This window comes from Camelus dromedarius, chromosome 10, assembly GCF_036321535.1.
Source record: "Camelus dromedarius isolate mCamDro1 chromosome 10, mCamDro1.pat, whole genome shotgun sequence".
Lineage (NCBI taxonomy): Eukaryota > Metazoa > Chordata > Mammalia > Artiodactyla > Camelidae > Camelus > Camelus dromedarius.
In genome coordinates, this window is record NC_087445.1 from 71762040 (window position 1) to 71775766 (window position 13727).

Below are 13727 nucleotides of genomic sequence, written 5' to 3' on the forward strand. Positions count from 1 at the left end.
CTCCTCCTCCAGAAAGCCCTCCTTGATCTCCCCCTTCCCAGCTCCTGAACTGAAAATCATCCTCTACCTCTGGAGCTCCAATGGCTTCTTATCTGAGCCTTCTGGTGATGGACAGAGACAGCAATCTGAACACTTCCTGCCATGCCTCATTACTAGGCACTTACACAGAGCTTTACAGGCAGAATCTTGGTTGACGGAATGTCCCTGGGGTCAGGTACCAGACTAGCTTTCTCTGTTCCAGGCCTAGATCTCTCTGTCATGAGCACAGACTCACTGAGCCCATAGCAACCCTGAGTTGGAAGCATCATTCTTACCCCATTTCACACAGGTGAACACTGAGGCTCAGAGAGGTGACACACACACCCAAAGTCATGTGGCAAATAAGTGGCAGATCTGGGACTAAAATCTGGGTCTGCTGGATTGTAAAACACAAGCCCAAACCATTGTGTGGCTCTGCCATGGTCCCCACATGGGCCTGGAGCCCTTGGAACAGGGCCTGGTGCTCCTTGCCCTCTGCTGTGTGCTCCATACTCAGCAGGGGACCTAGCTCAGGGTGGGTGCTCCTGGATGTGGAAGGCCAAGGCCTTTGTCCATGGTCTTGGCATCAAATAGATTTGGACTGCAATCCCAGTTCTGCCCTGTGGTAGCTGTGTGGCTGTGGGCAAGTCACTGCACTTCTCTGGGCCTTGAATTTCCCATCTGTAAGTGGGCACAAGAAGGCTGTCACTGCCCAGTGATGAGGAGAGAAGTCCAAGACCTCATTTATGTAAAGAGCTCAGAACCGTCTCCCTTCCAGTGCCAGCAGCTAGCACAGGGCTCTACACACAGTAGGCAATCAAAATGTTCTACCGTATTATTGTGGTTATCATCATTTTTCAAAACTGCACTTTCAATATTCCCAGTGCCCAGGACAAATTAAGCTTATGAGAAATGTGAGCTGTGCCCATTATCTGTGATGAAGAACTGAGTCATCCTGTCCTGCTCCCCACCTCCCAGCACCAGCACATGCTCAGAGACCAAGTGGGATTGGAGCCGGTCTTCACATGGAGACACCCTTGGGGCCCTGTCCAGCTGGCAGCTGGATGAAGTCTAGTAGTAACAAACATTGGGATGTCCTGAGTTTAGGGCCAGGAGAGAATGATGGCAGGTGTGGGAAGAAGATTCCAGGAGTGAAAGCAGACCCCACACACTGCCCTGACCCCTAGACCCTCTCCTCTGGGAACAGACAGTGAGGTCTGACACCTAACAAGGCCAGAAAAGGCCTGTGACCTTCCCAGAATAGGCTCTGGCCCCTCCAGTGTCCCCTGCCCAGTCCCCCTTACCTTCACGTAGTCCCCACCAGCCTCTGGCTCTCCAGTGGCCCTGGAAGAAAAGAAGAGAGGTGAGGTCCCCAGCCCTGCCTGGCTCCCGAGCTGCCAGCCTCTGGCCACCTACCTGGTGCCAGCATCTGGCCCCTGGGCCCCAGAGGGCTCAGCCTAGAGGCAGGAGGGGGCACCGCAGCTGACAGCACTCGCTGGAATCTGCTGACTGGGCTGCTCCTCCACTCTCCAGCTGTGTGGCCCTGGGCAAGTCCCTTCACCTCTCTGAACCCGGGTTTCCTATTGTAAATCAGACTATTGACAGTCTCTGCCTCACTGAGTCATCTCAGGGACTCTGGGAGCTGATGAATTTTAGAGCCTTAGCACGGGGCCTGCTTTCTGAATCACTGTCTTTGCCAGCTTCAGGACATTGTGCTGTCCTGGTGTACCCTCCCCACCCCTCCCTGACTCCAAACACTGGGGACCCCAGGCTGGGCCTCAGTTTCCTCTCCTCCTGCCCTATACTCACTCCCTAGTGCACAGTGACCCACTCGGCCGCACACCATGGAGCCATTGCTGGTAACAGTTGGCTGCCGACTTGCTCCCCTCTGCCTTCAGGGGTGGCTAAGATGGGGCCTGGAAAGGCCAGAGGTGAGGGTGGTTGTTTTTCCCAGGTGCCAAACAAATATCCTCCTTTCTAGTGAGAGCCTCCATGAGCCACATCCCCCAATCCTTGGCCTTAAATGCCATTCCTTCTCTGATGCAGCTTGGACCTGCCCCTTCCACACCAGACTCGTAAACCCAGCTGCCTCCTTAGCATCTCCTCTTGGGTGTCTGAAGTCATCTGACTTGCCACGTTCAAAGCAGGATTGCTGATTCCCTCTACCCCGCACCATGCCCTTGCTCCCCACATCCGCTTCCCATCTCAGTTGATGTCAGCTTCGTCCTTCTTGTTGCTTTGTTTGGCCAAAAACCCTGCGGTCCTCTCTGCCTCCTCTCTCACTCATACTCCACACCCAATCCATCAGGAAATCCTGCGGCTCTACTTTCAAAATAGATCCTGACCACTTCTCTCCGAGTGTCAACCCTGCCCCATATGGGACACTCTCTGTGTCCTCCATGGAGCACACAGCAGCCTTCTCACCATGCCTGCTCTCCACACTCTCTGTCAGCCTACTCTCCACTGCCAGGAGGGTGGCACACATTTGCTCCCACCTCTCAAAGAACTATATCCAAACCCTGCTCCATGGCCTAAAAATGGCTGGCCATGCAAATTATCATCCAAGCCAGGATTTTTCTTCCCTGTGAGAGTAAAGAGGGTGCCATTTTTGTGCCAGAAAAAAAAAAGTGTAAACTGGCTTATGCTTTCCCCAGCCTACAAGGCTCTGTCTGGCCTGGTGGTACCTGACTGCCCACCTTGTCAACTCCCACCGCCAAAACATGCCTCCCTCCCTCATTCTGTCCATATTGGCCTCCTTGCCAAGCTCATTCTTGCCACATGGCCTTTGCACTTGCTGTTCCTTTGCCTGGAATGCTCTTCCTCCAGATTGTCCCACAGCTTGCCTCTCCCCCTGCTTTATTTAGGGCTCTGCTTAGTGTCCCCAACTCAGAGAAGCCTTCCTTGACTACCCTATGTAGAACAGTCCCTTATCCTTCACTCCCTGTCCTCAACTCTGCTTTATTTTCCTCAATCTCTGCCTGAAATGATCACTTTACATTTATTTGTTGATTGTTAATCACTTAACTCCTCCACGAGGGCACTGACTTTGTCTTGTTCACTGTTGAGCCCCTGGCACATTGTAGGAGCTCAAGAACTATTTATTGTTTAAGAAATGTATGAATAGTAAACACTCAACCAGTATTAATCACTATCGACATTAATTATCTGAGGCTGGGCCCTGGTTCTCCGGTTGGTACGAGCCTCAGTATTCCCATCTGCAAAATAGGGAGGCAGGTCTCACATCAGGGAACTGCTTCCTCAGATACAGATGCCCAATATTTAAATTTAAATGTGATAAATCTTTAAAAAATTACTTTAAAATAACAAAAAAAAAAGCTGAGCTAAAAACAAAATGAAACAAAAACTGTGGGTGAGATGTGTGTTTCCAGAGCAGAATTCTGCACAGGGGTCCCCCCTTCCTGAGGCCAGGGGTTCCTTGCTGAGAAGCTGTCTGACAGTCCTCCCTGTTCTGACATTCTAGAGTCCCCGCTGCTAGCCTGCCCTCCTGCAAAGTCCTTCCTGACCTCTAACCACAGTCTCTCAAGCTGCAGCCCAGCCACAGCAGGCTCCCAAAGCATCTGGGTTCTTTCTGAACAGCAGCAGCGGGAGTGAGGTGGAGTAGGGACCCTTCCTCTCCGCTCACCTCTGCTGCTCTTCCTGGGTGAGGTGTCCCATCCCAGCGTTTCCGGCTATTCAAGCCCGGAAATCCTCCCTGGGAACAGATTGGCCAGGACACTGGGATTGCCCCAGCACTTCCTCCTGCTTCCTGTCCACTTCCCCTCAGGTTCTGGGTGGGAGAGGGCCTTGGGGAGGAGATGCCTGCACCAGGGATCAGGGGGGCTGAGATGGCCAGAGCCAAGGCGGGTGCTCAGACAGAGGCCCCAGCCCAGGAAGCTGAAGGTCTGGAGCCATAGTCAGCCCCCATCGCCTCTCCCTGACCCTCTACAACACTCCACGATTTCTAAGACATAACATAGCCGTGTCTGCTCACAACCCACTGTCACCTCTTGCCCAGGCCACCACCACCATAGTCTTGTGGACTAGCCACCACCTCATTCCTGCCTCCCTGCTGTCACCTGCACTTTTATGAGTTGTTCTCACCCCAGCAGCTAAGCAGTCCTGTTAAAATGAAAGTCAGATCACAACTTTCCTCTGCTCCAACCCACTGGAGCGACCCCTAGTTTCACTCAGATTAAGAGCAGAAGTCCTGATAACAGATTGCACACACTGACACCTCACCACCTCTCTCACTCCACATCCAACCACACTCCCCTCATGTAGCTCCAGCCAAGCTGGGCTTCTTGCTGGCTTTTGTCCCCACCTTGCTGGCCTTTGCATTTCCTATTCCTCCTGCTGGAATATTTTCCCTCCAGATAGCCACTGAGCCCCCGCCCCTCCCTCCTTCAGGTCTTTACTAAAATGATCCCTTCTCAGTGAGGCCCTCCCTGGCCACCCATCTGAAAGTGCGGCCTTCTCGATGCTGCCCACCTCCCTGCCCTCCTTAGTTCTCCATAGTACTTCGTCTGACTTGCCATGCACTGACTATCTCCTCTCCAGAACAACAGCTCCACAAGGGCAGAGGTTGGGATTTGCCTAAGACAGAGCCAGGCACCCCATAAAGACTGTTTTGAATGAATGAATGTCATGGCAGCCCCTGCAACTCTGAGGGCTAGTTCTCTGGGTCAGCCCTCTGTGCCTGGGCCACTGCTGGCCACCCCTCCTCTCTCCCTTAGGTCTTCTTTGCACTCTGGCCTCACACTTCCTCCAAATAGTTCTACTACCTCCAGTCTCAGGACCCTTGCACATGATGTTCCCTCTGTCTAGTACCTCCTCTTCCTCTGAGAGCCAGAGTAATTCTTACAGAGCCTGCAGATCTCACTTTGCTTGGAAATTTCTCAAAAATTCTCCCTCCCTTTGTAATGATCAAATCCAGGAGTCAAAGCTTCCATTTAAAAAACTCAGCTCCATTAATTAATTAATTAATTTCTTATTTTATGGATTTAAAAGGCACTTCCCCTCTACTATTAGTGGTGAAATCAATTAATAAATAATAGTGACAATTGAGCGAAATCAGTTCCATTAATCAGTTGCATTAATTATTTAAATAACCAACCCCTTTAATTGCCTGTATTAGCTGATATGTCCTTATAACTGATACCACTTATTGCATACATTAGCTTAATTAACTGAATTAATGAGCAGTAATTAGACCCCTTTATCTTTTATTTCCCCAATGCAGGTTTCAGTCTGAGTTTTACCTTCTGGGCCTCCATCCTGGCCCAGAAGAGAGGGCGAGGACCCTGGAGGAGAGGCTGCTGTCCTGTTTTACCCTGGCCCTCCCTCGCCACAGGCAGTCTTGCCCTGCAGAGCCCCGCTGCCTGCCTGCCCTTTGTCCCCCAGTTACTCCCCTGGGGCCTCTGGGTCTGGTCATATGGCCTTGAGTGGAGATTTCCCCAGCCTCTGCCTTCTGCTTCTCAGCTTTCCCCCTGCCCTCCCTTCTCTGAGCTTCAACTTTCTCATCTGTGAAATGGGCATATTTTAACTCTCTTCCCAGAGGGGCCACAAGGGTCCTATGAGAAGGAAGTTTCCTTAGCCCCCGTAGCTCCCCTCACTGCCCCAGTCCCCACACCTGGAGATCTCGCATCCTGCCCTCCAGAGGAGGGGTGGCTGAAGATTTTCTCCCTCCTTCACTTCGACCTTCACTAACCTTGGACAGAGAAGCAACCCTGCCCTGTGCTCCTTAGTCCTTAAAGGCCCTGAGCAGAGAGAGCTGGGGTGGAAAGCCCCATCTCTCTGGAGTCACTCCAGGGACACCCCACAATGGGGCCTTTGGGATTCCCTGCCAGGAAGGCCCTTGGCTTTTGCCTCTGCCCTGCCCTGTCTCCTGTAAGATGGGCCACCACTGTCCTGGAGACATCCTGCTCCTCTCCACCATTCTGTGCCCTCAGTCTTCTTGACAGGGGTGAGCTCCCCAGCAGAGCTCAGAATGGGTGCCAGCCTCGTGAGAAGAGGGCAGATCAGGGGCCATCCTTCCCAGGGCAGAGCTAAGAGTCTGAGTCCCGAGAGCTGCTAGCTGAGACCCAGCACCTGCTGGAAATGAGCAAAATGGGAAGGTGTGTGTGCTGACTGAATGCCTATATGGAAGCCCCTCTTTATAGGTGAGAAAATTGCATATTGTGACTTGACCCAGGACACACAGCTGCTCAGAGGAGACCTGAGTTGGCTCTGGTTTGTTCCTTGCATGAGGCGGGCTCCCCCAGAAAATGGGGACTGCTCCTGCATGGAGATGGGGAGATGCTGGGGAGGGGAGGGCAAAGAAAAATAATATCTCAGCCAGACCAGGAGCCCAGAATCAACATCAGGAAGAGGAAATGGAGCAGGAATGGACAGTGGGGAGATCCTCTGGGGCTCTGGAGAGGGCCCTCAGCTGGGATGGAGGAGGCTGTGTGACCCTGGGCAAGTCCCCCTCATTGGGCCTCAGTTTCCTCCTCTTTAAATGGGTGTGGAGATAGCATACCCAGCTCCTGCGTACTGGTACTTCCTGGGGTCAAGTGCAGGATAAATGCTCTACCTCGTCTAGTCCTCACAGTGACCTTGGGAAGCAGGTGCTGGTATTGTCCCCCATTTACAGATGGGGAAACTGAGGGTCAGAGAGGGGAAAGGAGACGTTCAATATTGTAAAGACAGTCAGCAGGCCTCTGAGCTGCGGATGTATCCGACCCCTATCCTCCCCGGCTTTCACCCCATATACATCCAGTATTCTGTGAATGGGGTCCCCTGAGGGTATGAGGGGATGTGGCTCCAGCTGGGGTTGGGGGGAACCGTCCATCTTTCCCGAGCCAGCGCAGTTCCCACAGCCTGAGGCGTCTGGGGGTCTCGAGGGCTGTGAGAAAGTCTCCACAGGAAATGAGAGCCAGGAGCAGCTGGGCCCCTTCGGAAGACAAGGACCAGCCGCCCAGAGCCTGAGGAGGCTGAACAGGCTGGGCCCACCACAGCCCCCTCCCCCAGTGGGTAATCAGTACCAGATGCCCAGCAGCTGACGTCACTTTGCAGGGCCGAGAGGGTCGTGAGACTCTAGGGAGTGTTGGGAATTCTTGGACCAGAATCAACATTCCAAAAGGAAATGGGGCGGGGGCGAGTGTCTTGGCCTGTTCTCAGTGCCTGGCACCAGGGCTGGCGCACGGGCAACACGGGGTGCTCCCAGTTCTCCTATGGGGTGCCACCTTCTCCAAGACCCAGTTTCCTTCTGAACAGCCCTGGGAGTGGCAGTGGAGGGGCCTGGGTCCCTGGGAGGGAGGGAAGGATGCTCGAGTGAGACACTTTAGAATCAGTAGAACTGCAGTCAAATCCTCCTCAAAGGAGAAGTTCTCGTAAAACATAAGACAGACTGGGGCCCTCCTCTGCTCAAGGCCAGAAACGGCTGCCGTCTCGCTCAGAATCAAAGCCAGGTCCTTGCTGGGCCTTCCAAGCCTTACTTATCTGAATCCATTTCCTCTCTGGCCTCATTTCCACCACTCCTCTCCCCAGCCCCCATCTTGCTCTATTCCAGACACTCAAGTCTCTGCTGCTCCTCAAACATGCCAAGAACGCTCCTACCTCAGGGCCTTTGTACCTGCTGCTCCCTATCCTGGCACACACCCTTCCTCAGATATCAAGAGGGTTTGTTTCCAGTACACCCAAAGCTAACATGATATCGTACCTCAACTATATTTCAATTAAAAAGAAAAGGTCTGTTCCCTCATCTCCTTTGCTCAAACATCAGTTTCTCACTGAGACTTTTTTCCTACCTAACCTTCCTAGATTATCTCCACTAGCCACTACCCCCCAAGACCAGTTCCCTAATTTGATTTAAATCTTTCTCTGTAGAGCTTTTTTCTGGCTGTTCATATAATTCATTTTTCTTGTTTATCATCTATCTCCCCACACTGGAATGGGGGCTCTAGGAGAGCAAGGGTTTGTCTCCCCAGAACCTAGAAGAGTGACTAGAGCATAGTTGCATCTCAGTAAATACTTAAATGAGTGAAATTCCAACTCAACTGTGTCATCTTGAGCAGGGTATTAACCTTACAAAACCTCAATGTCTTCATCAGTAAAATGGGCTCCTACTACTGCCTTTCCAGGGAAGTATGGGAAGTCATTTGAAATAATGGTAGAAACAGCACTGAGATTTTTACTTGCTGGAGGTGAAATGTGGCCTAGTGGTTAAGAGCTTGGGCTTGGGAGTTGATCAGGTTGGAACCAAATCTAGGCTCTGACACTTAATCTCTCTGTGACCTCAGGAAAGTCCCTTCCCCTCTCTGAACCTCAGTCTCCTCACTGGTGAAATGCAGCAAATAGAGGCTCTCCCCTCATAGGGCTTGTATGGTACATGGCACCTATGGGGTGTTCCACGTGGGGCCTGGCCAGTTGTCCTCTGATGGGACTCTGGCCTGACAATTCCTCTGTGTGTGTGGGGGGGGGTGTTGGGGGACCTCTCTTCCCTCTCTGAGCCTCTGCTTCCTCCTCTGTAACAGGCACTGAAGGGTAGAGTATCAGGGCTCTCTGGACCCACTATTTCCCTGCAGAAGGCTGAGGGTGCTGGGGGTGGGAGGAGGCTAGGCTGGTGCTCTCCTTTTTGGGAGCGAAAGGCCTTTATTCCCTGTACTATTGGCCCCTCCTCCCTCCTTCCTCCTCATTCCCCATGATCTCAGCAAGGAACAGGGCACCAGGAAACTCCTGCAGCCTCACCTCTTCCCCTTCCTTCCTTCTGCTCCAGGTGCACCCTGCTTCCCAGAGGGTAGGGGAGGTTCACATCTCCCCCGCTTAGACTGCTCCCTGAACAGCCACTGGGATGACCCCCTTGGGACACTCGGGAATGAGGTCCCCAACCTTAGTGGCAATTCTCAGATGCCCTCTTCCTCAAGATGGATGGATCTTCAGAGACCATCCCAGGCCCATCTTGGCTGCCAGGGAGATTGAGGCCCAGATTAGGGGAGGGCAAGCCTGAGGTCACATAGGCAAAGCAGCTCCCCTGACTTCAGTACAGAGCTGGGCTTCACGGGCTCCTGGAAGAAATGTTCAACAATTCCTGGCCTCCTACTTGGCCCAGAGGTCAGGTGGGACACTGGGTCCTAGGCCACCAGAAAGGGGTTCAGTCTGATCTTCTAACCCCACCCCCCTCTGGGCTCCTGGACACTCCAGATGATTAGGAGTGGGGAGGGAGAGGTTCTCTATTTCCCCCATCAGTTCTAGGCCAGGCCTAATGCCAGAGGCACTGCCAGGACCATCTCTGCCCACTTGAGAAGAAGGCTAGGTCCCAGATTTGGCCTTCTCAAGGTTTTTCAAGACCTGCTGGAGGAGAAGGGTCGCCTAGTCGTTGAAGGCCTGGCCAAGAAGGTTTACTTTAAACCCTGGTTCTGACTTTCACTAGCTGTGTCAAACTAGACAAGTAACCTCTCTTTCTTCATCTGTAAAATGGAGATGAGAAGTGTCTCTCTTCTGGGACTGCTGTGATGGGAAGATGCCCAACCTGTGCCAGGACAAGGCAGAGACAGAGTTACACCACAAGAAAGTTTAAAAGTCCCTGATGCTAAACTCTCATTTAGGTTTGTCAGCTGCCCCAGGGGCATGGATTTCCCTCTCAGGCCACTCTCTTCCCGGCCCTCCTCGGTCCCAGCTCGGACACTCACCCTCTGGGTCCCAGTGTGGGGCATCTTCGGCCCACTGCAGTCATGGTTCCCTGTCGTCGCCGCCTGCAGCCTGGGGACCTCCTCAGCTCGACTGCTCCCGGTTTTCTCAGGCAACGGAGCAACAGAGCTCCGAGCAGATTCCGGAGGAGGAGCCTGGCCTGTAGGCCACGCCCCAGGCACGCCCTCCGCCCTCCCCCGGCAGCGCTCCACCGCGTACTCCTCCCTCTGGGAAGGACAAGCCCCGCTTCGGACACGCCCTCCGCCTCCTGTCTCGCTCCGCCCTCTCCCCGTCTATCAGTGTCTGGGACGTGAAGGCCACACCCCGGAGCACACCCTTCCCCCTCGTCCCGCCCCTCACCAATACCAACTTCCCCACCCGTTCCAGAGCTGTCTGGAAAGGCCACGCCCCTAGACGCGCCCACCACCCCGCTGCTCCCTACTTCCGTAAACTCCCAGTGCACTTCTCAAACTTTCGATTACCTCAGGAAGCTCCAGAACCTATGAGGCCCTCTCCCCTACGTACAGTCCTTGCTCCACGCCTGAATGAAGCCGAAATTAAGAGGGGAATGGCTAAAGAAGGCAGTCTGGAGCAGCCAGAGATAGTGGAAAAGCAATAGTTTAATCAATCATAAATGTAAACATTCCCATTTACTTAGTGTTTGTGGTGTGCCAGGCACTGTGCTGAGATTTTACAAATATGTTATTGTTGAGTTCTCACCACAACCCTACAAGGTAGGTGCTATCGTTATGCCCATTTATCAGATGAGAAAACTGAAGCTGGGAGAAGGGAACAGACTTGCCCAAGGTCATGCAGTCCGTAAGAGGCAGGAATCTGGTCTGGATGCACTCTGCAGCTTTACAGGGTCCTGCTCCCCTCCGAAGCGGGGTCTAGACCAATTACCCCAGCACACAGAAACTGTATTTGGTGTTTCAGGGCGAAGCCACGCAAGAGAGGTTCCAGAACCAACTCTAGAGTTACTTTTACTCAGATTTATTTTCCTCCTCTTTATTTCAATAGGTATATCTGACAGATGTGGTTTAGACAAAGGCTCTGAGGGTTGAAAAGCCAGGGACTGAAGGGTCTCCCAAGGGCATGAAGTGCATGGCTGCAGGGCTTAGAAGATTGTAGGTACAATGTGGTGGATGAATGTGCAGCCACTGGAGGCAGGCATATTCCTGCTCAAGTCCCAGCTCTGCAACCTTGGCTGAGTCTGTTTCCCCATCTTCCAGATGGGGATAATAGTATAATCTTTTACAGAGTTCTCAGTGAATCATATTTGTTTTGACACCCAGTAAAATGGGTACTTACTAAATGAGAGCTATGGTCATATCATCACTATTTATATTTTTGCATCAACTCAACTCCCCCTATAACTAAGTTAGGTGACAGATAATTTTCTAGACTAAGTGGAGTAGTGTTGTCCAGCAGAATTAAAGACGGTGATTCAGGTGAGGAGGCCCAGGGCACGGATCCAGTGACTGGGCTTGGACCCAACCAGCAGCTGAGGGCCCACGCTCGAGGCTGCCGAGGGCTGTGGAGTAAGTTAGCTCAGGCCCCAACTTTATCATTGGCCAAATGTGCGACCTGCCTGGGGCTGATGACATTCCGTCTCTGAACCTGTTTCCTCATCTGTCATGTGGAAATAATATTATCTTCTCAGTTTTTTTTTTTTTTTGAGAATTAAGTACAAGTGAAGGTCTAAGCACAGTGCCTGGTCTATAGTAAGTATTTGGTTAATGTGTAGTTGTGTTTGTGTGTTTTGTTCTGTTTCTACCCATGTGTGTGTTATGCGTCCTCTTCAGGCTCAGCTAGCAGGAGGTTGGAGACACCATCCCCGCAGGCCCTGCCCTCCCCCTCCCCTGGTGGGCACCTACCTTTCTGAGGGCTCATTACTGAAGGCTTTCTGCCCTTCTATGTCTGCCCTGGGGTCCTCAGGTTTTCTCTCGGGGCCCACCTCCACTTCTGAAGAGTTGGGTCTTACTGCTGGGATGTCCTCCACTGGGGCATCAGTCCCCACCACCACCTTCTTGGCTGCTTCCAAGCCTGGGGGGTCAGGCAGACTTTGGGGCACCAGGTGGGCCTCAGGGCCAACCTCCTTGGCCTCCTGGGTGGCCTGTTTGTCCCGAGTTTTCTTGATGCTGGGGCGAGGCATGGTGCCCATGTGGCTGTACATGTCACTGGAGCGGGCATAGGCTGGGGGGCTCTTGGGGACTGTCACCATGTCATCCTGTGTGGCGTCAAAGGTGTCAGGCTTCAGATGAGGCTGGATACTGATGGGGGCCGGGGATCGCCTCAGAGTGAAGGACCTAGGAAGGTTGGAGAGACTCCCAAAGCCCTTGAACTTGAAGAACTCTGGCAGGGGGAAGGGGAGGGAAAAGAGTTAATGACACTGCTAGCAGTAATAATAATGAAACAATGACACTGCTAGCAGTAATAATAATGAAACATTTGTGCTCACTGAGGGCCCAAAGAGGGTTGGGAGCTTCGCTGACATGCTCTCTAAGGGTTATGGTATAATATGGCAGCCCTGGAATCACATAGCCCTGGGCTTGAATTCCACATCCTAGCTGTGTGACCTTGTGCAAATCACTTGACCTCTCTGAGCCCCATTCTCCACATCAGTAAAACAGAGATTATAGTACCCATCTCCTATGGGGAATGGAAGAATTGAAGAAAAGCATGAACTCAGTATGTAAATAACATGCTTAACATGGTGACTGGCACAAGAATAACCTCTGTAAGAAGTAACCAAGATGATGGTCACAGTAAATGCCTCTGCATTTGTCAAGCATGCTGCATGCAGTACCTCACTGAAGTCTCAGCACAACTCCAGGACACAAGTTTAATCCCCCATTTTCCAGATGAGGGAATTGAGGTTCAGAACTGTGAAATGACCTGCCGAAGGTCACACAGCCAGGAGGTGAAGCACATATGTGTGTGCCTGTGTGATGTATGTTGGGGGTGGGAGGGGGTGTTTAAACGAGGCTCTGTGAACCTGAGGTGAGGATAAAATGAGAAAGGGGTTGTCGGGAGCCTGAGGGTCCCACTCTCTGCGGTTTTCTCCTTCCTGTCAGCTGAGCCCATGGTTGGTCTGTCAGTCGTCAGTCAGGGACTCAGGCAGCAGTGCTCTGGGTGATACCATCTCATTTCCGCAGGGGTGTGTGTGAATCTTCTCCTCCCTGTCCCCAGCTGTGGGACTGCCCCTCCTCACAGCCACATCTCACTGACTTCACTATAGCCTCCCAGATAAGCAAAAAGGAAAAACCCTGGCATTTTCCACTTCCTCAGCATCCTCTGCCTTCTCAGGTCCTCAAAACCACCTTGGAACTTAGATAGGACGCTCCCATTTGACCAGAGAGGAGACTGAGGCCCAGAGAGGGAAAGGGTCTTGCCTAGGGTCACAAAGCAAGGCTGAGCCAGAACAAGGGCCCAGGGCTCTGGACTGCTGGGGTCAGTACTCTGGGGCTTTCCTCCCAGCCCTGCCCGCCCAAGCTTGGCCTTAGCCTCTGCCTCTTGACAAACGCTGTCAGAAAATGCTGAGGCTCTGCTCTGTGCCATGGGGCAGAAATGGTGCCAAAGGCCCCGGAGAGGACCACGACCTGCCTCCTTTCTCAGCACCACTTGTTCTGTCTCCTGGGCACCGGGTGACAGGAGGAAATAGTAGTGGGGCAGGGAGGGAAACTGAGGCGCAGAGTCCAAGGACACAAGAATGAGCCCTGCTCTGTAGCCCTGTATGAGCTCAGGCACGTCCCTGGGCTTCAGTCTTTCCATCTGTGGAATGCAGTCATAATCCTTGCCCAGAACACCCCCACTCCTGTGCTGACAGATCAAAGGAATCAGAAGCTGAAGTCAGCTGGGACCAAACAGGGGAAACAGAGCAATGGGTGGGTGTGGCCCCTAATTGAGTTGCTCTGGGTCCTAGCATCACTGCTGGTAGGGACCTGGGACAGCATCCCATGCACACACACCCCTCCCCCCGCCCCCGCCCCAGCAACTCCCAACCTGAGACCTCATGTGAACCAGGCCCAGAGGGAAGGGGT

General features: G+C 52.8%; 1 protein-coding gene across 4 annotated transcripts in view; it reads right to left on the bottom strand.

Annotated features, from left to right (window-relative positions):
• The window catches only part of SH2D3C (SH2 domain containing 3C), a 29459-nt gene that overhangs the window by 15212 nt on the left and 520 nt on the right, over nucleotides 1-13727 (bottom strand). For 2 of the 4 annotated variants that reach the window (XM_010984308.3, XM_031450505.2), the window contains exons 2-3: nucleotides 11562-12039; nucleotides 1323-1362 (exon numbers count right to left, since the gene is read on the bottom strand). In XM_010984308.3, coding sequence (XP_010982610.1) covers nucleotides 1323-1362; nucleotides 11562-12039 — 518 coding nt within the window. Of the gene's footprint in view, nucleotides 1-1322; nucleotides 1363-9686; nucleotides 9911-11561; nucleotides 12040-13727 lie in introns of those variants that run through there. The other 2 variants (XM_031450509.2, XM_031450507.2) reach the window with 2 other exon arrangements.